The 22,703-nt window shown below is 34.9% G+C and overlaps 4 protein-coding genes and 1 pseudogene across 4 annotated transcripts; 2 read left to right on the plus strand and 3 right to left on the minus strand.

The window, feature by feature from the left end:
- Positions 1-3,331: 3,331 nt before the first annotated feature.
- LOC145619915 (uncharacterized) lies at positions 3,332-5,657 on the minus strand. The gene has a single exon (XM_081674596.1). It carries the CDS (start codon positions 4,592-4,594, stop codon positions 3,332-3,334), a length of 1,263 nt encoding a protein of 420 aa, XP_081530722.1. The 5' UTR covers positions 4,595-5,657.
- A 1,484-nt stretch (positions 5,658-7,141) lies between these two features.
- Positions 7,142-8,376, minus strand: LOC145619916 (F-box/LRR-repeat protein At3g59200-like). Its single transcript, XM_081674597.1, has 2 exons — positions 7,381-8,376; positions 7,142-7,276 (listed from the first exon to the last, which is right to left on the minus strand). Exons 1-2 carry the CDS (start codon positions 8,374-8,376, stop codon positions 7,142-7,144), a joined length of 1,131 nt encoding a protein of 376 aa, XP_081530723.1.
- A 3,532-nt stretch (positions 8,377-11,908) lies between these two features.
- Positions 11,909-15,816, plus strand: LOC145619917 (uncharacterized). Its single transcript, XM_081674598.1, has 5 exons — positions 11,909-11,962; positions 12,077-12,482; positions 12,594-13,045; positions 13,103-14,969; positions 15,050-15,816. Exons 1-5 carry the CDS (start codon positions 11,909-11,911, stop codon positions 15,814-15,816), a joined length of 3,546 nt encoding a protein of 1,181 aa, XP_081530724.1.
- Positions 15,817-17,574: 1,758 nt separating this feature from the next.
- LOC145619919 (F-box/LRR-repeat protein At3g59190-like) lies at positions 17,575-19,219 on the minus strand. Its single transcript, XM_081674599.1, has 3 exons — positions 18,218-19,219; positions 17,920-18,111; positions 17,575-17,871 (listed from the first exon to the last, which is right to left on the minus strand). The coding sequence occupies exons 1-3, from the start codon at positions 19,217-19,219 to the stop codon at positions 17,575-17,577; spliced, it is 1,491 nt and encodes a 496-aa protein (XP_081530725.1).
- A 2,033-nt stretch (positions 19,220-21,252) lies between these two features.
- LOC145619920 (putative serine/threonine-protein kinase WNK6 pseudogene) lies at positions 21,253-22,302 on the plus strand (annotated as a pseudogene).
- The last annotated feature ends 401 nt before the right edge of the window (positions 22,303-22,703 follow it).

Genomic DNA, 22,703 nt, shown 5'->3' on the forward strand with positions numbered 1-22,703 from the left:
GAGAAATAATTTTCATCAATTTGTAATAAGATGGAAAACAATTTTTTTTCCTAACTACTGTGTTTATCATTTTCTCTGCTTCCCATTTAGGGAGTGTTTGGTATCAATTTAATAAAGGTAACGGAATGGAAACAAATTAGGAGGGGAAAGGGTAATATATAGTGTTAATCTAAGGAAACGTAAACTATTACAACCAATCTATTTCCTTTTGTTTGGCATAAAAAAGGAAAAACAATTTTTTTTTTAAACAAAATTAAAATTTTAGTGGGCTACATTTATCACAATTCACAAGATGCTAAATTGCTTCAAGACTTCAATTTACTCAAAATTCTTTTTTTTTTTTTTTAACTCTAATTTAATTACTCTAATTTAATAATTCAAATTATCAAAAATCAGAACTAGATCACTTTTTCTTTTGTTGATCATAAAATCACAAATACACTAGATTGAAATCTCAGCAGACCATCAAAAATCAAAATTATCAACCCCAAATCAGATCACTTTTTCATTTTATTCTTTTTTTTGGTGGGTTAGATGTGAGAATGATAAGTTGTTGAGTGATTTTAATTTACCCAATTTTGACAAGTCTTGAATAATGAAGCAAGATCTTGAACAATGACATGCTGAAAAATCTAATTCAGAAGAGAGAGATTGGGTGAGTAAGAGCTTTGGAAGAGGAAGTCAATGAGAGAAGTTAACATTATTGAATGCAGGAAACGGAATCTGTTTCATTGGGTCAACGAGCGGAATCAAACTGGGGGGATTTGTTACACCCATGTAACGGTATATGTTACTTTCTATCTTTACCAAACAAGTAGTAATGGAGTGGGTTATTTGAATCCGTTTCCATGGCTTAAAAGTTCCATACCAAACACCCCCTTAAAGATACTTCCTCCATGAGTCCATTCTAGTTCTATTGACGCAATTTTGACCACATATTATGAATTACATGTTCAAATAAATACGGTGTATATTCATGAAGAGTCTTGTTGATTTCGTCATATAGTACAATTACATTATATCAATTTTTTACTCCGTATCATTTGTACTCTTATAAACTATGCTTTAGGAAATGTAATTTCATACTTGTTGCAATATTATATTATTTGGAAGGAGTATAGTACACTAGATTTTTAATTGTAACCTTAGAGACTAAGATCTGAAGTACCGAGCTAAGCTTGGTCTAGTGGTAAGATTGTCACCCTCCAGGGTTCAATCCCCACTAGAGACACTTTAAGGGTGAGGATCTTTTACCCTTCCCCTCACTCTAAGCGGACCAAAAAAACCCTAAAGGTACCCTCCCCCTCACTCTAACCGGACCAAAAAAACCCTAAGGGTTGAGGAACGGTTAGTGTCTTTCTCCTTACCTAATTAAAAAAAAAAAAAATCCAAGTAAGATAAGTAATACTTCGTAATAAGGTCAAAAGAAAAAAAAAAAAAAAGAAGAATTTTTGTAACAATACTACATCTCAAGTTCTCAACAAAGTTATATACTACGTACACCCAAAACTTCAACAGAGAAAAAATTCACAATATATTCCCAGTATTTTTTTGTGACAGAAATGAAATGTACAATGCAAAAGATAAAATTAAACAAGAAACAGAAGAAAGCAAAGCATAAATTTATAGACAATTAAAGTAGAAATGTAAAGAAAAAGGATAAGAAACATTACTGGATTTCCCATAAACACAAGCACAAAGTAGCTTTCTTCTAAAAGATGAACAACATAAGCTAAAAACACTTCTAACTCAGTCTCTCTCCACCTTTTAATATACTGTACTCCATTTTGTTATTATTTTATGAGTAAAATGAACAGAAGATTCAAGCATGTTCTGACAGCAAAGTGACTTAAGAGACTAAAGTCAAAGCCTACACTCTAAACATATACTCTAGGACAGTCTACTTAACTTCTACATTTTCCTTGCTCTCCACGGCTCCTCTCAGTCCCTAGTAGTACTTAAATTCCAAAATTGCAAATAAGTGGGATATAGGAATATTAATAGGACCGTTTAATAACAGAAGTTGATAATTAATACTTTCTCCATTTTTTTTTAATCCTGTTTTACTATAATAATCAAGTCAGATCTTATAACTATGCTTTTTAAGTATTACGGAGCACTTTACTATTTTCTCTGTTCTTTTAAGTGTTTCATTGAAAGTTTTGACATTATTTTTAGACCTACTTTGACCAATGTTTGTGAATTATACAGAGAATATATAAGAAATAGTCTTATGTATTTGTTGCAATCATCTAAATAAATGGTTTATTTAATTTTGTATCGACATATGTATCATGTTACTACTCCCTCCGTCCCAAAAAGAACGACCCATTTGGTCAAAACTTTGTCCCAAAAAGAATGACTCATTTGCATTAAAACACCCACCAATTTGTAACAATATTTGTGTAAAATTAGCTTCCCCATATAAAAATTTGATTTTCCATGTTATTTTATTACTTTCTCTCTCTATTTTTTTACAAACCCCATGTAAATTTATCTTTCCAATATACTTTTACTTCTTTTTACTTAACTTACTTAATACCCGCGTAATCAAGCCAAATGAGTCGTTCTTTTTGGGACGGAGGGAGTATGTGTTTATGGGGTACTTAAAAAGAAATATAGGGAGTATATGTGATAATTTATTGTGATTTTACCTAAGAAAAAATGTTATCGATTGAAAATTTTGTTGGATTTGTCTTGATATTAACTTTCATATTCATTTTTAATTTAAATATAAAGTACTTTCAATTATTTACATTGGAAATGAGTAGTACTCCCTCCGTCCCCGAAAAAAGGCCCATTTGGGTTGATTACGCGGGTATTAAGAAAGTTAAATAAAAAAAAGTAAAATTATATTGAAAAGATAAATTTACATAGGGTTTGTAAAAAAATAGAGAGAGAAAGTAATAAAATTACATGGATTTGCACAAATATTGTTGCAAATTGGTATTTTATTGATATACTCATTTCTAATGTAAATAATTGAAGCACTTTTTTTATTATTATGGAGTCCTTCGTACAGTCAGGGCCGTAGCATTGATTTTGGGGGCCCTGTTCCAAATCGAAAAAGGGGCCCTTAATAATGTTAAAATTATACATTTTTTTTAATCTATAATTTTGGTAATGCACAATTTTCCTATATATACATTGCAAAATAAAAATGCTTTCATATAACAATGACATATTCAATTACGCAAAATTAAATTCGGATATTTTATTCATGTTGATAATAGTAACTAAATACAACTCAAGGCTCATATCAACTTAAGCTATATTATCTTCTATTTATTTGAAAAGTGATATTCTTCTAACGCTCTTTGAGGCAAAATCATCAATCAAGTCTTCCTAAGAAAGATTCCTCAATGCAAACATTATAAGTAGAGACATTCACATATCTTAATATCAATGACATTTGCTCTTGATGGCTAACATGGGGAGTACAATCAAGAATTACCGAGAAATATTTTGCTTGCTTTATCTTTCTAATGATTTCATTTTTTATTGCAGAACTAAGCAAAAGTATTAACTCGTTTTGAATTGTATGACCTAAATAATGAAAGTGAATATCATTATTAGTAATACGGTTGACATGTTCTTGAATGATTGGGTCAAACTCGGCCAACATTTCAATCAAGCCCAAAAAATTACCATTACTTTTTTGGTATAGTTTCCCATTTGAACCACGAAAGGCTAGATTATGTTTGGCAAGAAATTTGACAATTGAAATAATTCCTTGCATTACTTTCTTCCAATGGTCTTTTTCTTTTTCAATTAGCATTTGAGCCGTCTTATCAATAGTTTGATTCTTTTGAAACCTAAGACGCAACTCATACCAAGTAGTCATATTCTTAACATGATCTATGCTTGTCTCATGCTCTTTAAGTCTAAAGCCTACATGCCCCCAATCTGAAAATCCTTCATTTGTCAATTGTCCTCTTCCCATCCCTTTTTTAAATATTTTACAGCAAAAACAATAGACTCTATCAAGCTCTTTGGAATAAACAAGCCAATCCCTATCACATTTCTCACCGTTTGATAAAACTCTAGTATACAAGTTAGCCGTAAATCGTCTTGAAGATTTATCTTTAGGACCTTTCACAATAGAATTATCTCTTTTAGGACCATTTTTCACTAATAAATCAATCATTTTAGAATCAAGACCATCCCAAACTCTAGGATCATATATATTAGGCACATAACTAGTTTCACGGTGATCAACATTATCATTATCAGAAGGCATATCATCAATATTTTCAGCATTATTATCATTCTCAATAGGCACATCGTCAACATTGCAATTAACACTAGGCACATCATCAAAAATATTATCCACATCATCAACATTCTCCGCAATAGGCATATCACTAACAAGATCAACATTAACATTATTAATATCATCAACATTAACATTATTAATATCATCAACATCAACATTATTATTCTCAATAGGGACATCATCAACGGGCTCAACAAGAGGAACTTGAGGTTCTATTATAACGAATTTATCAAGAGAACCTTTTTGAGAATTAATTAACACTTCTAATTTTCTCTTTTTGTTACGCTTTTGAGACCCAGATTCATACTTAGGAGGCATAATCTCAAAATCGCAAAAAAAAAAAAAAACAAAAATTACAGTATCATATATATGGATTGAAAAAACCTGGAAAGCAGAAGCTTTATTTCATTCAATTGGACGAATTGGCGAATTACTCGATAACTTTGATTCTCTGTTCAAAAGAATACGACCAATTTGGACCTTCAAAAATCAAAAAATAAAATTGCTTAGATTGTTAGATACAGAAGAGTATAAACAAAATCAAAAATTAAAAATTGCTTCAATTGACATTAAAAAAAAATAAATCAAAAATAACAATGAAGATTGCTTCATGAGTTCACGAATTATCACAGAAAGAAGATTGCTTCAATTAACTGTTGCAACACGAGCAGGGCCGAAAAATTAAAAAAAAAATGAAATAAAAATTGCTTCAATTCAATATCAATTGAAATTATCAAACCCAGAATTAATTAAAATCAAAAATCAAAAATTTATCATTATAATCAAAGCATTCACAGCAGGCAGGGCCGAAAAATAAAAAAAAAATGAAATAAAAATTGCTTCAATTCAATATCAATTGAAATTATCAAACCCAGAATTAATTAAAATCAAAAATCAAAAATTTATCATTATAATCGAAGCATTCACAGCAGGCAGGGCCGAAAAATAAAAAAAAAATGAAATAAAAATTGCTTCAATTCAATATCAATTGAAATTATCAAACCCAGAATTAATTAAAATCAAAAATCAAAAATTTATCATTATAATCGAAGCATTCACAGCAGGCAGGGCCGAAAAATAAAAAAAAAATGAAATAAAAATTGCTTCAATTCAATATCAATTGAAATTATCAAACCCAGAATTAATTAAAATCAAAAATCAAAAATTTATCATTATAATCGAAGCATTCACAGCAGGGCCGAAAAATAAAAAAAAATGAAATAAAAACTGCTTCAATTGAAATTATCAAACCCAGAAATAATTAAAAACAAAAATAAAAAATTACCTAAAATCAATGGCTTCAATTGCTTCAATTCATTCCCCTCAAAAGCAAAAAAAATTTTGCTTCAACCCTTCAATTCGTTTTTGATTTTGTATAAAGTATAATTGTATCAATTGGAAATAGATAGATGAAGATGATTGAATGGAAGATAACCCATATATAGGGAAAAATAATTACCGTTTGATTACAAGAAATTCGGAATATTGAAATTGATTTCTTGACTGAGTTTATTTTTTTTTTTTCCGTTGAAATTCCTTGAATGGGAAAATATGCAATACAATTTTCCATAGTGTTGATTGATGTAATTATGGAGGAAATTGGAAACATGGAGAAATTAATATGGAAGGTTGAATTGATTGAATGGGAATTGGGAAAGTTGAATGCGTTTATGCGTGAATGTTGCAGTGTTGCTTCTTCTTCCTCTTTGCTGTCTTTTGGCGTTAAAAACAAGATTTTAGTTTTTTTTTATTTTTTTATTTTTTTTTAAATAATAATTGGAAAAAAAATTGGGCCCTTTTAAATTGGGGGCCCTGTGCTAAGGGGCACCTTGCACATGGCCTTCTACGGGCCTACGTACAGTGTATGTTTCAGTGACAATAGAAGTGTATGGAAAAGATACATAATCATGCACGGCCGGGTAAATTACTTGTACTTCAAGGCCGGGTAAATCATGCACGGCCGGGTAAATTACCTTGGAGGCTAACATTCACGGCCGGAGTATATGTTGGACCTTCTGTGACCTCTTGAAGGTCCTCAAATATACAAAGCGTCCGAACCTGTGACACTCACACAAATGTGTATAACTGTGTTCGATATCTACTCAACAAAAGGGTGTTCTTAGCAGAAGCATTAGATCAAACCATAGATAATAACTTCATAAATAGATATAGGAGCTTAAACAAGGCAAAAACGGCACTACACATCACAAGATTAAAGCCATACGTCAAAGCCATAGGACACTTAAATCATTAGTCACTAGTAGTAAACTCGAAAAATTAGCTCACCTCCACCAACATCATACTATGTAGTATAAGAAATCCACTATTTGTCCAAAAGTTCAAAATAAATAAGCATCCTGTACAATATGCAAGAACTAATTGAAGCTGCTGTCGACAAAAAAGACGAACCAGAACCAATTCAACGACGATGGAGGGCTGATGCAAAGATTACTCATTCATCAAATCAAGTGAACATTCCTTGGAGGCTAACCTTCCTATCTTAAACAGCTTCTTTAACTCTGTATACTCCTTTTCATATTTCAATTTACAGTATAATATCAGCTTTGTCAGCACTTTCCCATACTTGAGAAAATACTTTGTTACACCCAGCTCTTCATAAACCTGGGCACGAAATGAACCTATGGTAATAGTCTTAAGGTGAGAAGAAAGACAACAAGGCGGTGTTTTCAAACCATCCCAGAAGCATATCGATTCGTGACATTTGTCCACATAAATATATGAGCTGACTGGGAGTCCCTAAAAAGTTGATAGAGTGGAAGAAAGTTAGGAAAACAAATTCAATTGAAATATCGGATGATTTATGCAGAAGAGATAGATGTTCCAACCTCAGGAATCACAAGATTCTCAAGCACGGGAGAGCTGTGCAGAAAAGCCAGCAGGAAAGTCTTCCCAGTTACCACCACATGGGCTACTCAAATCTATATCTAAGCAGGACAGGTGATTGAAGCTCGGAAGCTTATATTCACCACAATCTAGAGCCTACATACAAACAAAACACGTTGAGATTGTTAAGACTTAAGAATTTACATTGATCAATAGAAAAATCAAAGTCCAAAACAAATGGCGGGAACTTAAAGAGCTACCTGCAAATCTCCGGAGAGGTATAGATGTTTGGCACTAGAGACTCCTTGTAACAGTTCTATCATAGAATCACTGAAATTCTGCTGAGGTTCATCATCATCATCATATCTTCGCCTCAATGCTGTTCTGATACGAGCATCCACAAGACAATTTAAATTCATGCTGTAATGTATTGCCAAGATATCCTGATAATCGAAATGTAGCAGATTGGGAAGATCGAGCAAAACATCAGTCCTAGGCCGGTCATAACTAGTAGTGGTTATAAAATTCAAGGTCAAATTTATCAGAGTAGGAGAAGAAATGTTAATAACTTTGACATCATTTCCCCATCTGCCTCCAAGGACCAAATCTTCCAGCATTGGACAGACAGATATCAGCTTGTTCAAAGGGAAGTTCTTCGGGAAATTGGCAGACTTAAGTTGCAGGAACTTCAGATTTGGCAAAAAGTAAGATTCGGGTAATTTCATATCGAATTTTCCATGTAACTTCAGCACCACCAATGTTGCACACACGAAAACTTGTTGTGTAACACTTGAATTGAACTGAGATTTGCAGACATCAAGCTCTGAAACACCCTTAAGTAATGCAAACTCTATCCATCTTTGAATACGATTAGAATCATATGACTGAACACAGTTAAGGCGAAATTTGTTGATCTGTGTGGGCTTGCAAAGCATCAGAACTCGATCCACAAAATACTTGAATGTGTTTAAATATTTTTTATACATGCTATGTAATTTCGACTCTGACAGATCATGATAGCCAGCCACTGAATTTCTAGAAGAAAACACGAGTTTCTCATCGAAATCAAAGTTAGTTATCAGAGTAAACAGATACCGCCATCTGTGTGATAAAACACTGGTTCCGACAGCATGCTTTGTAGGAAGAAAAGAAAGTATGTGCTCAAGAATTTGATCTGGTAAACTGCTAATTCTGTCAATCCCTTCAGATAATTTGGCTTGCTTTGAACTTTCAAAGCATCGGGAGCATGAAGACATGGTCTGCATATATTTTTCCTTCATCAGACAAAACAAAGATGAAAAACAACATCAAAATTACTAAATTACAGGTGAAGAAACAAATGAATGACTCGATACTCAACTAACAGATACTAACAAATAAACAAAGTAGCAATATACTCAACCTACTTTCAAAGTCTTCTACAAGGGATTTGTAACATTATATCACTGTATGTATGATCCTACTTATTGTTTTTTAAGCTAAAAAATAAACTTTGTGGCAAAATTGCAAAGGTACTTCTATTACAAAAACTATTTAAAAACACATAAAGTTAAATAAAATATGAAAATAAAAATAAACCATGAAAGATAAAATCACGATTTAGCTATACAAAATGTAGCAATATATGTAGCTCTTGCACTCTCATTTTCCTCCTCAATAACTTTTCTTACTTCGTGTAAGGAAAAAGAGGCTAACAATTTCTGCAAATTAAATTATGTTCACCCAAGAAAATTATTTTTATGCAATATGTTTACCAACAAAACAAATAGAGCCTTGATCTTAATCAAAACTCGAGCAATGGGCTTAATTTTTTCTATCCACTCGAATATGCATGCTTGGATTAGAGGTAGTAAATTTACAGATTATAGACGGGTGAAGAATAATGTGGTGGTCATCAAAAGAATGACGGAGTAACTATAACCCTTTAAATGAGCACCTCCTCAAATGAAATGCACGTTTTATTTTCGATTCCGTTACACCCCTTTTTCGACGCCCCCATTCTAAGCATGTCAACATATAAAATTCCTTGAAAACATGGGTAACCAATTGTATTTTCTCTTGACATTAGACGTCTAGACGTATCCGGAGTACCATCCATTCAATCAACTATTTTATTGGTTTAGCGCCTAGCTTAGCTCGACTCGAACAATAAACTATTAGGGTTCAACTTTAATTAGGATTTTCTCTTTACTATTAAGAAATAATAATAATAATAACAAATAAAAAGAAATTATATTTGTAATCAATACTTCGTACTATACTACTCAACAAAGTTATACAATCAAAATTTCAAAAGAGAATTTCACAATTTTTTTTTTTTTTTTTTTGGTGACGGAAATGAAATTGCACAACGCACGCAATAGATTAAATATTAATATTAAACAAGAAATAGAAGAAAGCAAGGCATAAAATTTATGGATAATCAAGTAAAAATCTATAGAAAAAGGATAGAAACATTACTGAGTTCTCCATCGCACAAGCATAAGATTTATGAACATAATTAAGCATATGCAAATGCAAATGCAAACACTCAACTCTCAACCTTTTGAATTTTTGATATACTATGGGCTATTTTTTTTTTTTTTTCCCTAAAAAAAACTTCCTCCGTTTATATTGTGTATAGTGTATATCTATATATATTTTTAATATAGAAACTAGAAAGTATGTGATACGAGTAATGGGGCTAACAAACACTAAAACAAGTTCAATATATACTCCTTGCAAAATATCTAAAGTCTAAACACAGACCATATTTTTTTTTATCAAGAGCGATAGTTTTACTATTATAAATATTTTAAGGTAATAATAAAAAGCTCTCTAGAATGCAAGGCGAAAATTCCCCCCCCAAATTCCACTGAAAAAATTGACCAATTGGTCAGATCAATCAAGAAACCGAAGCGCAAGATTACTCATGAGATTTTTGGTCATGATGATTCTGCTAACAAGAATCAAATGAAAATTGATAATGGTGCTCAATTGAGAGGAATGTTTGCTGCTACATCCTCCCCGCAACCTAATCTTGTTCAGGTGCCGGTGGTCAAATCGTTCAGAGATTTGCTTCGAGATACTCAATTGACTCCTCAGGGTGGTGCTGCCAATTTGTTTGAAATTGGAGATGAGGATGATGTGTCTGATGATGATGAACCGCCTGATGGAATTGAAGATAGTGAACGATGCCCTGTTATTCTTCTCATTAAGGAGGAGAAAAAGGCAATGCGTAAACCCTGGAGAAGCACTTTAAACATCCGTATGTTTGATGGAAGTCTAGGCTATATGGGTTTGATGAAGCGTCTGAAATGCAAATGGCAATTAAAGGGCGAATTGATACTTACTGACATTGGGTGCAAGTATTTCATTGCTAGATTTAATAATCAGGATGATTACAATTATGTTTTAACTCAGGGACCCTGGTTAATAGACGATAAGTACTTAACAATAAGGAAATGGACACCTAATTTCATCCCAGAAGAAGCTTCGATTAATGTTCTTACAGCTTGGGTTATTAGGATCCCCCACCTCTCAGTTGAATATTTTGACAAGGACTTTTAAGGAAGGTTGGAGAAAAGATTGGGAATGTGATAAGAGTAGACAGGTCTACAGCATATGCTGAGATGGGGCAATTTACACGCCTGAGTGTAGAGATTGACCTCTCCAAACCTTTGCTTGCCAAGTTTTGGCTAAAGGGTAAGATATGGAGAATACAGTATGATGGCATTAAAATGCTCTGTTACAAATGTGGAAAGCTCGGGCATACAGAGGACAAGTGTGCTTCGACTTTCATGAGTGAAGACATGATAGTTGATAAGGTTAATGAGCAATTGAATGAGACTATTTTATAGCAACAGAATGCACCAAAAGCTAGGCCAGAAGAAGTGGATGATTATGGATCTTGGATGCTTGTCAAGAAGCCGGTGAGAAAGAAAACTGTAAGGCCGGAAAAGCAACCTCCGGTGACCGGAAAAGACAACCAGAATATGGTTAAGAATTTAGGTCAACAGTTGCCAAAGAAGTCAGCCGTGATTCCAGGAGCTCAACTGAATGAGGAAGGTGATGAAGTTGATAAAGATTTGTTGCCAAAAGATAATTCTTTGGATGAGCAAAATAAGGAAAGGGAGGATATCACTAGAATCTGTTCAGCAAGCCAATTAGAAACTCCCGTGGAAACTGTTAATTTAGCAGACCAATCACAGAATTTTTTTGGTAATCTTCCAAAAAATTTATCCTTTCAAAATGGAAAGGATAAACAAGGAAATATGGATGCTAACCAATTAAAAATCTCAAAGTCTCAAAAAATTCAAAAAAAAGATTTCCAAAAATCTTCCAAACAGAATAACAAAAATAATTTACCACTATCCCCTATCACTAATGTAGAAGCCACAAAAAGTACTACACAAGTTCCTTCAATAAGCCAACCCATAGGGAAAGAGAATTCAAGTATTGCTCAAGTTACAAACAAAACACAAGAAGTCAATTCAGAGGAATTTTTAAGGGTTAGTCACAATGCAAGCACAATGGAGCGATCACATGTTTCCCCCACCATCGAATGTAATTCCTCTGAAGATACCAACAGACAAGATTTTGTGTGTGGGTCAGCCAATGGAAGCAGCTTACCTGGGCATAGCAGACCCCCTGACCCATATTATGGAGGTACAGATCGAGACATGGATGGAGTCGATACCAGAGCCACTGGAACTGGTAGTCACCCTCCGTCTACCCAATGAAGTTAATCGATTATTTCGATTACTAAGAGAAGCTTATGTGAGTTCACTCCCCTCTATTCCTGTTTCTATGGATGATGCAACTCCTAATTTAGCACCAAATTCACTGCCTATCTCTTGTATGGTCTGGAACGTGCAAGGGGCAGGGAGTCGTGCATTTGTTATAGCACTTAAAGATATTGTTAGGTCCAACAAGCCTAATGTTATAGCCCTTGTTGAAACCCATATGGGGGGATAGCAAGCTGAACATATTGCTACTGTAATTGGTTATTCTGGTCACACAAGAGTGGATGCTCAGGGTTTTAGTGGGGGTATCTGGATTTTCTGGAAGCCAGAACTAGTTACGGTTGAGCCAATCCACAAGCATGGTCAGTTTATTACAATGGATATAAAAAGGGTAGGGTGTGAACCTTGGTATTTCACTGCTATTTATGCGAGCCCTGACCCTATGAAAAGAGCCGATCTTTGGCGTGAATTAAAGGACTTTGCAGCCTCTCATAACAAACCTTGGATGTTAGCAGGGGATTTCAACGAGACAAGGTTTTCTCATGAAAGAAGTTCAAGCTGTCCAGAGACCTCAAGGAGGACTGCCAAGTTTAATGAATGGGTTGAGGATATGTGTTTACTTGAAGTTGAGTTTAGTGGTCCATGTCATACTTGGTCTCGAGGAAAGTCTATGGATACTCGAACAAGTGCTAGATTGGATCGTGCCCTTTGTAATAGTGAATGAAGTTTAAGGTTTGCTAATGCTGAAGCAAAAAACCTCCCTGCTAATCAGTCAGATCACTGCCCTGTGTTGATCTCCCCTAATGGTTTTGCGCCAATTGGTTCGGTTAATCGACCTTTTAAATTTCAGGCAGCCTGGTTAACTCATGAAAAATTACGTGAGTTTATTGAGAGTAAGTGGAATAAACAGGCCCCCTTGATTCCTCTTCTCGAAAAGCTTGCTCAAGATCTACAAGATTGGAATCAAAATACCTTCCATAATATTTTCAAGAAAAAGAGAAATCTTAAAGCTAGAATTGAAGGGGTTCAAAAATGTCTTGCTCAACAAAAATCTCGTGATTTAATCAAGTTGGAGGCTAAGCTGCGGCACGAACTTGATGATGTCCTTGAGCAAGAAGAAATTTTGTGGTACCAAAAATCAAGAGTAGATTGGATTCGTGATGGAGAAAGGAACACTTCCTTTTTCCATCTTAGTACTATTGTTAGAAGGTGGCGAAATAAAATCACAGCTATAAAGGAATCGAGTGATGGTCCTTAGGTTTATGAGAAAGATAGAGTGCAAGAAACTATTGTGAATTACTTCAAAAACTTATTTTCGGATGAGGAAGAGCAATCTGCTGTTGACATACCTTTTGGAATCTTTCCAGACTTCACAAATCGAGATCATGATGCTCTGTCTCGGCCCTTTGCAAAGTGTGAAGTAGAAAGAGCAGTCAATGAAATGGGAGAACTTAAAGCACCCGGTCCGGATGGCTATCAAGCTCTCTTCTATCAAAAGCACTGGGATATGGTAGCTGAAAATGTCTATAAGGTGGTCTTGGATGTCCTTGATGGTAAAGGCATTCCGGATCGTTTGAATGAAACATTTATCGTTCTCATTCCCAAATTGGATACCCCTGAACTTGCCTCTCATTTTCGCCCAATAAGCCTATGTAATGTAGCTTACAAAATTATAACGAAGGCTATAGTAAATAGGATTAAACCCATGATGCCGCATCTTACGTCTTGTACTCAGACGAGTTTTGTTCCCGGGAGACAAATCACCGACAATATAGTCATTGTGCAAGAGGTAATTCATACTATGAAGAATAAGCATGGAAACAAGGGTATGATGGCGATTAAAATTGACTTTGAAAAGGCATACAATCGATTGAGATGGGAGTTTATTCGAGACACGCTTCTTGAATGTCGATTTCCGTGTCTTCTTGTTGAAGTAATAATGGAGTGTATTACTACATCTTCTATGCGTGTGTTATGGAATGGTGAGCCTACCCAAGTATTTAAGCCGGGGAGAGGAATAAGACAAGGGGATCCCCTCTCCCCGTATATTTCTGTGCTATGTATGGAGCGGCTTAATCATATTATCGAGGAGTCAATTATTAGCAATAATTGGAAGCCGGTATATGCTAGTCGCAATGGGCCAAAATTGTCTAATCTTTGTTTTGCTGATGATATCATTTTATTTGCGGATGCTAGTGTAGAGCAAGCTAAGATAATCAAGAGTTGCCTCGATAGATTTTGTGGTGCATCGGGTCAAAAAGTCAGCTACTCAAAGTCGAGGGTTTATTTCTCGAGGAATATGGCTGATGATGTTGCTCAATGTGTGAGTGAAGCCTTGAACATTGAAAGAACAGAGGATTTGGGTACTTACCTTGGTATGCCGACCTTTACAAATAGAGTAACGAGAAGTACATTTGCTTACCTATGCGAAAAGATGGATAGGAAGCTGACTGGATGGAAAACGAAACATTTATCCTTAGCTGGAAGGATAACACTCGCAAAATCCACCCTTAACACGATGAGTACCTATGCTATGCAGACTGCCAAGCTCCCAAGAACCATTTGTGATGAGTTAGACAAAAAAACTCGAAGATTTATATGGGGAGGGGATGAAGACCATAGGAAAATTCATCTTTTGTCATGGGATTGTCTCCAACTTCCCAAGGAACAAGGTGGTATTGGCATTTGTAGTGCAAGAAATATCAATGATGCTTTTTTAGCTAAATTGGGGTGGCGTATGATGTTAGAACCTAATGCTCTCTGGTCAAGGGTCCTTCGTGCTAAATATTGTAAGGGTCGTTGTGACTTGAACATGTTTGAAGGAAGGGCTAGTATGTCAAACGTGTGGAAAGGGATTTCTGAAGTTGCCAAGACTATTAACCAGGGAGCTCGAGTGGCTGTCAGTGATGGGAGCACCACTCTTTTTTGGGACCATCAATGGGATACTCCTACCCCCCTGCGTAAGCAAGCTATTGCAGCAATACCTGAGCATTTAAGCGATGCTAAGGTGGAGGACTTATGGGATCAGCATGAAGGGTGGAAGTGGGAGTTATTTGCAAATCTACTTCCAGAGGACTCACTCAAATTAATTGATGCGTTTGTGTTGAGAGCAAATCCTGATGTGGGTGACTTGGTTTACTGGGGGGGGGGGGCAGCTCGAGTGGCAAATTCACAATTAAATCTGCCTTTCACATCATTCATAAAGATCGACCTGAGTTGAAAGATGGAAGCTGGGATCTTGCTTGGAAATTAAGAGTTCAACAGAGGGTGTGTGTCTTTTTATGGCTGGTGTTACATGATAGGGTCTTAACTAATGCCAATAGAGTGAAGCGTAGTATTGCAAATGAACCTTGGTGCAAAACCTGTGGTCAGGAAGAGACTATTCTACATGTCTTGCGTGATTGTAGGGCTGCAAGGGACGTTTGGAGACACGTTGGAGGGCCAACAAATTCGACTGATTTCAAGCAAGGAACTCTCAAGCAATGGATTGTGCGTAATATTAAGGTACAATTTCGAAATGATCTCTCCCCTGAAATTTGGCCTACATACTTTGCTATTGCTGTGTGGTGGATATGGAAATGGAGAAACAATGTTGTTTTTGGCAAGACAAACAACATACCACTTGAAGTTAGTAAATTTCTGTTGGAAAGGTTTGAAGAAACCTGGAAAGTTTTTGGTGAGAATGCACGATTAGCTAGCTCGAGTCTCAACCCAAGGAAAGAAGTAAATATTAAGTGGCAAGCCCCCCCCCCCCCCCCTTATGGTTGGTTAGCCCTTAACACAAATGAAGCAGCGAAAGGTGCTCCTGGCCCTGCTGGTGGTGGTGGCATCCTTCGTGACTGCACTGGGAAGCTGGGGTATGCTTTTTCATTGAATCTAGGTACCAGTACGGCTTTTATGGCAGAGCTTAGAGCTATGGAATATGGGATAGAATTGGCAGAGCGTATGGGAGCTGTAATGTTGCAAGTGTAGATTGATAATCAAGCTGTGGTTTTAGCAATGAACAAAGATGATGCTACAAACGAAGGGGAGGGTGTGCACATAATCAGACGCTGCAAGAAGATGTTAGAAGACCCTAAATGGAGAGTTGAAGTTCATCATATATATAGAGAGGCAAATAGAGCTGCAGATTGGCTTGCTAATCAAGGTGTTTCTCAGAACAACAAAATAAAGTTGATTCAATTCCCTCCTATAGCTTTAGGACGTATTTTACATGATGATGTAGTAGGGGTGGCCTTGCCACGTTTAGTTCCTCCTTAGTTTTATTTTGTCTTGTTTTTATTTCCCGGGGCTTAGCCTCTCGTTTGCATAAATATATATATATATATATATATATTTTAATATACTAAAATAATAAACAGGGTACATTACTAATGGAATTTTATAGATAATTTATTTATAATGTGCTATTTCACTATTTGTGAGTAGATTCTAGTATTTTTATATTCTACTATGATAGTGACATTTTCAATAATCAATATGACTAATCAAATTTAAAAGTTTCTACACACAAAAAAATAAAAAATGTATAAAAGTAAAAAATAATTAAACTTGAATGTATAGAATCTTACTACGATTATTTTTTTCCTAATATAGAATAAACATTCAACGTGTAAAATATGAGTATAGCCTATTTTATATATTCTATTTACAACATGTTGACGAATAATATTATTGCTATATACGGAGTATTAATTATATATAGATAGTACTACGTATTAATTATATGACAATAACAATATACAAGTATTTATTTTCCTTAATAGAATGTAGAACTGTAGAAGAATGTGTAGGGCTATGTTTTATATGTGATACCCCCTCTGTCCCTATTTTTTTTTTAACCTCATTTAATTGTGCATGGTCTCTAAGATGCGTCTTATAACGTCTGTATTTTAGTTTTCATACACGTAAAATTTAAAAAAAAATGTGATATTAATAAAATATACAATAAGACGAATCTAACAAAACCACTCATGACTATATTACCTTTTATAGATAAAAATTTGACCCAAAAAAATGACAATGGGGCAAAAATAAAGGGATGGAGGGAATATATTGAATCATGAACAAACAATATCTTCCCTGTAATAATATTGTTTTAGGGCCTGTTTTCATACGTTTATTATCAGTTCAGTTCAGTTCTATTCAGCTCCTAATTTCCTTCTCTTATAAAATATTCATTTCAGTTTAGCTCAGCTCAGTTTAGCTGAGTTCAGTTAATGAGAACAGTTGCTTAGTGATTATAGTAATGGATTATATCATGGGAAAGAAACATAATCATGAACGGTATAATCGTGGGAAAGATATAAGAAAGCTTGAATGTTTACTTGAACGACTGAAAGTATACTCGGCTCAACGGCCGAATATGCCATCACATCAAATGAATTTTAATATTTAGCTTGTGCATAGTATGGAATTATGGATTATGAATTAAGAAATCCCGTTAAAGATAAATTGCAGATAGACAACAAAAACTAAGGTTTATTTCCTTCAACAATACTTATGCTATCAAAGTATCAAACCACAGCATATTTGCTCGAGTATAAACAAAAATCCATGTTAAATACGGAATTAAAACTAAGATTTAACTGCACAGCCTCACCTGCACGGCTGCACTACAGATGCGGATTGCAGAACCAGGCCATTAGATCAAAGTCATCAAACATTCAAACCGTAACATTATTCAGCAGCAGACAACTAAAAGATAAAGGGAGACGTTGGCAGCAAGGATTAGTATCCCCTTACTTCAATTGCACATTCTTTGGTGGCTAATCTTCCAATCTTCAACAACTTCATCAGGTCTTGACACTCTTTCTTCGAGCTAATGTTCCAGTATATAATCAGCTTTGTCAAAACCTTCCCATGTCTGACAAGATACTTTACTATCTCTAGCTCTTCATTAAACCCATGAAAGAAGTCTATAGTAATAGTCTTGAGGCTTGTGGAAAGACAGTAGGGTGATTTTCGCAGTCTGCTCCAAAATTTCTTATCCTCGTAGTCATCATCAAGTAAACGATTTAGAAGTATCTGAAGTGTTGACAAGATTGAGGAGAAATGAGGCTAATAATGTTAAACAGATATTGGTAGAATTTGCAAAACAGATCCACTAACCTCAGGAAAGACGAGATGCTCAAGAATAGGTGAGCTATGCAGAATGTCAGGCAATACGTCTCTCCAGTTAATACATCGACTCCATCCAAGTTCTAAGCAAGACAAGTTATTGAAGGTTGGCAGCTTAAATTGGCAGCAAGGCCCGCTAGTTAGAGCCTCCACCCATCAAAGAAAAATGAAATTAGAATTTGACATCTACACATTATAAAAAATGTAGCTAGGGAAAAGCGAGTAGGCATGAGGAGTTAGAAGAGCTATATACCTCCATGCATTTACCCGCCAAGTACAGATGCCTGGCACTAGAGACTCCATTTATGAGTCCTAAAACTGAATCACTGAAAGTCAACCAATCTGCATTTCCTATGTCCAACAAAATGTCAATACGAGCATCCTTGAGGGACTTCATATTCTTTATGCAGTATTTCTCTGCCAAGTAATCCACATAGTTAAAATGCAGCAGATTGGGAAGATCGAGCACAACACTAGTTCTATGGTAGCAAGACATAAATATGTCACTGAAGTCCATAGTCAAACTGGTTAGCCAAGGGCAAGAAATGTTGATAGTTTCGACATACTGCCATGAGCCTGCAAGGACTAAATCCTCAAGTACAGGACAGCCAGAAATGAGCCTGTTGAGAGAGCAGGCTTCAGAAAATGTAACAGAATGGAGTTGTAGAGTTTTGAGATGAGGCAAAAGGCAAGATGCAGGAAATTTCATTTCAAACTCTCCACCTATCTTTAGTGACACCAGTGTTTCACAGACAAAAAGAGATAATGGCAGCACATCAGATTCATATGCAAGTGTTGAGATATCAAGCTCTGTAACTCCACGATGTAAAGCAACCTGTATCCATGAATTGACATTTGAACAGTCAAATCCCAAATCACATTTTAGGCGAAAGCTACTGATGTGTGTGGACTTGAAGAGCATCAAAACTCTATCCACAAAATCCTTGAAAGTGCTACACCACTTCAGACCCTCTACACCAAGGCTTTGGAGTTTAAGAGCTTTAGCCAATGCACGGTTTCCAATACGATCATCAGGACAAAATGTGACTGTCTCGTCAAAATCAAAGTTGGTTAATAGAGTGAAAAGATACCGCCACCTGCGTGATAAAATGCTACTGCCGACTGCATGCTTTGTTGGAAGAAAGGAAAGTATATGCACAAGTATTTTATCTGGCAAAGTACTGATTCTGTCAATTATCCCTTCTTCATATTTGACCTTTTTTGAACTCTCAAAGCATTTTGAGCTTGAACTCATGGTCTTGCAAGATACACTTCCTTTGTCAAACAAAAGTAAGAAGAAACCAACAGCATCAATAGTTACTTAGTTAAGGATAATTGCACATAGTTAATGTAATTAAAGAGGAATGTAAATCAATATTCAATAGGCATTCACAATGAACTCAACCTACTGATGATTATGTGAGCCATCCAGCAACACTTACAGAGTATTGTATTTACATTCAAGCAAGTTTGGATTATGCTGTGTATAGCATCTTTTCTTACCGAGCCTTCATAAAATTTGAAGCTCAAAATAGAAATGGCTTCGCATCAAGAAGTTCTTAATTATACTAATGAAAAGAAGTCATCTACTATGGAAATCACATTCAAATTGAAATATAAAAATCTTCTACTGTTACTTGTACAAAGTAAATGTACATCTTTTTCTACACAACATGTGTAAATGAAATGTGTATATGAAACTGTTATCAAACATTATCACCATTCGATTGATTATACAATTCCCATCTAAATGAACAAAAGCTGCTTGTGTAATCAGGTCCTTAGGATGTCATGTTTCAATTGTACAATGTTAAAATTGTACACATATTAATCCATACTACCTACAAATCAGAACAAATATTAATTTTCATCTTTCATTAAATAAGGAAATGGTTTCCTATAAAATAAATATCACCAAAGAACAATTATGCTATATTGTCATGCTATAAACAAGTTTCAATCATTCCTACATATTGTATATGTAAAGGCATGCATAAAGGTTCATGACAAGAGGAAAGACGACCCACATAAAAGTCAAGTGAAGATTTATATACACTAAATGTTACCTTGTTACCAATCTTCCAATGTTGGATACTATACTATTTCCTTCTACACATAGAAAATCCCCAACACAATCTGCTCGAGGCATGTAACAAAGAGGTAGTCCAAAAGTATTTTGTCCATCTTAATTAGAAATCATATCCTAACATTTTCCTCTACAATGATTCAAAAACGGACTTCTAATACGCAAAAAATCCATAACATTCAAAAGGTACAATGAGACAGTAAAACCCATGAACCCATCTCACAGACCCAACTCAGAATTCGAATCTCACTTATTTATTCCCTCCCTAATTTTCTATACAAAACCTTAATTTTCCATAAAATGTTATAAATGTACTTACAAATTCATAACATACTAGTCCAAACAACCATAAAAACCCCAATAATATTTGCATCAACCCTAGGTATGGTTACGAATTTAAAATCATACTAAGATTCGTAATCAGCTATTACCAAATTCAATTTTGTTTTTAAAAGCAAAACTACACTAATTATATTAGGGTTTTACATTAGTAATTAATGTTTTTGTTCTACGATTAGGTTTAGGTATACAAGCATATAGCAGTAACAAGTAAAATACTCAATAAATTGCGCAAATACAGGTTAATTATTCTCTTAGGTTAATTATTCCGTTAAGTGGTGGTAAAACCTATTTTCGTGTTTTTTATGAGGTGGTAAAGTAAAATATTTTTTTTGGGAGGTGGTAAAAGAGATTTTCGTGTTTTTGTGAGGTGGTAAAAAAACAAAATTTCCTAATTTTTATTAACACTTAATTCTGCTCCTTTGTTTTCAATTACTAACTGTCTTCTTTCTCTTTACACATCAAATTAGTAAAGGCAGCCCACTTCCTATTTTTATTAAAGATAATTAAAAAAAAAAACCAAAAAATTAAAAATTAAACAAAAAACAAGAAAGGGTATTTTCATTTCTTGATCATAACCGACTTTACTAACTGAGTAACTGCCATGACAAACTCTCAGACCAAAGAACATTAAAGTTCGTTAGGATAAATCTTGAATTCTTTAACAACCAAACTACACTTATAAATATCAACCCACCCTTATAAATCAAATCATTTCTCAACACTTTTTCATACACTCTTCATTATTACACCAACATTTCAGAAATACTACTTTCATCACCAAAAATCCTCTGAAATCTCTCTGTTTCTATTCTGTTCTGTTCTCTTCTCTTCTGCTGTTAATCACTCCTTCAACAGTAGCCATGTCGGCTTCGGGTTCGGGTTCACAAGCAATGGTACGACGCAGTATAGCGGAGGCAGATTCCACGGGGCAATACGAAAGGTACCATATGAGCATATCAAACCCCCACCCCATGAAAATAGTTTATCAAGGAATTGATAAACTTACTGGTATAAAAATCAATTGGAGTAAAATAGTCTTAGAACTTTCAACAGAAGAAGATGAAGAAACCAAGAAGAAGAAATTCAAAGATTATTGCAATGAACCTCAATTGTTACAGTCATTACAACATCCAAATATAATAAAATGTTACCATTATTGGCCTGATGATACCCTGAATAATACATTTCATATGATTAATGAGGCTTTTAATTCAGAGAATTTGAGGGATTACAGTCTGAAATATCATCTTGTTGGTAATAAGCAAGCAATCAGGATATGGTGTAAACAGATTCTTTCAGCTTTGGATTATCTTCACAGCCAAAACCCGCCGATTATGCACCGTGATGTTAGCCTCGAGAACATCTTTATTAATGGGAATACAGGCAAGGTTAAGCTAGGAGAGTTTGGTGTCGCGATAAAGCTTGAAGAGGGTGCTGATTTACAGGAGTTTGCTTGTACACCAGAGTACATGGCACCAGAGATATTTCTGTTGGACTATAATGAGAAGGCTGACATTTATTCTTTCGGGATGTGCCTGCTTCAGATGATGAGTAGAGAAAAGATTTACAGTGAGTGCAGGAATCGCGTTGAGATTCAGTCGCGTGTTCAGAGGAGTATAATGCCTGAAGCAATAGAACGAGTGGCAGATACTGAGATTAGGGGTTTGATTGATTTCTGTTGTGCTGATCAACATGACAGACCTGCAGCATCTGAGTTGCTGAGAATCCCACTGTTTCTAACAGAGGATGGTTTTAAAGGCATACGAACTGGGGAGAGCAGCCGCGGTTTAGCTGATGCAGATGAGAGGCAGCCTGAAATGACTCAGGGAGGTGGAGGAGGTGGAGGAAGCAAGCCCAATTGGCGTCATAAGCTGTCAAAAATGAAATCGATCTTGCGCAAGAAGAACTGATTCTAGGCTCAATTTGATTCTTTAGTACAATACTAAACTTTTCCTAGGTATCAATTCTTTTATGTCAGACTACAAATTAAAATCAGTCTTTAATTCTAGGTGTTTTAGTATGTTAGTGATACTATATTACTAAGTGTGTCAATAAGTATGATTATTACTCAGTTTTAGGTTGATGCTGAGGTTTCTAATTAATCATGCATGTTAGTGTGTGTGTCAGTCAGTCAGTTTGTGATTGATTTTCATCAGTTGTAGTGTTTGATTTGTGTCAAGAACATTGATGAGTTAGTTGATTTGTAACAAATTTGTCAAGAACATTGTTGAGTTAGTTGAATGTAATAAATTTAGTAGTATTAAGTAATTTGTTCTTCTTTCTTTAAAAGCAGTTTCTGGATTCATATTTG

The sequence above is a fragment of the Chenopodium album genome, chromosome 27 (assembly GCF_948465745.1).
Source record: "Chenopodium album chromosome 27, dcCheAlbu1.1, whole genome shotgun sequence".
Taxonomy (NCBI): Eukaryota; Viridiplantae; Streptophyta; class Magnoliopsida; order Caryophyllales; family Amaranthaceae; genus Chenopodium; species Chenopodium album.

Coding starts and splice junctions, on each gene's coding strand:
- LOC145619919 (XM_081674599.1), bottom strand. CDS start 19,219: ATGAGTTCAAGCTCAAAATGCTTTGAGAGTTCAAAAAAGGTCAAATAT. Junction 18,112..18,217: donor TGGCGGGTAAATGCATGGAG/GTATATAGCTCT, acceptor TGATGGGTGGAG/GCTCTAACTAGCGGGCCTTG. Junction 17,872..17,919: donor TGCAAATTCTACCAATATCT/GTTTAACATTAT, acceptor TCAACACTTCAG/ATACTTCTAAATCGTTTACT.
- LOC145619916 (XM_081674597.1), bottom strand. CDS start 8,376: ATGTCTTCATGCTCCCGATGCTTTGAAAGTTCAAAGCAAGCCAAATTA. Junction 7,277..7,380: donor ACCTCTCCGGAGATTTGCAG/GTAGCTCTTTAA, acceptor GTTTGTATGTAG/GCTCTAGATTGTGGTGAATA.
- LOC145619917 (XM_081674598.1), top strand. CDS start 11,909: ATGGATGATGCAACTCCTAATTTAGCACCAAATTCACTGCCTATCTCT. Junction 13,046..13,102: donor TTTTCCATCTTAGTACTATT/GTTAGAAGGTGG, acceptor GATGGTCCTTAG/GTTTATGAGAAAGATAGAGT. Junction 14,970..15,049: donor GAGAGCAAATCCTGATGTGG/GTGACTTGGTTT, acceptor TCATTCATAAAG/ATCGACCTGAGTTGAAAGAT.
- LOC145619915 (XM_081674596.1), bottom strand. CDS start 4,594: ATGCCTCCTAAGTATGAATCTGGGTCTCAAAAGCGTAACAAAAAGAGA.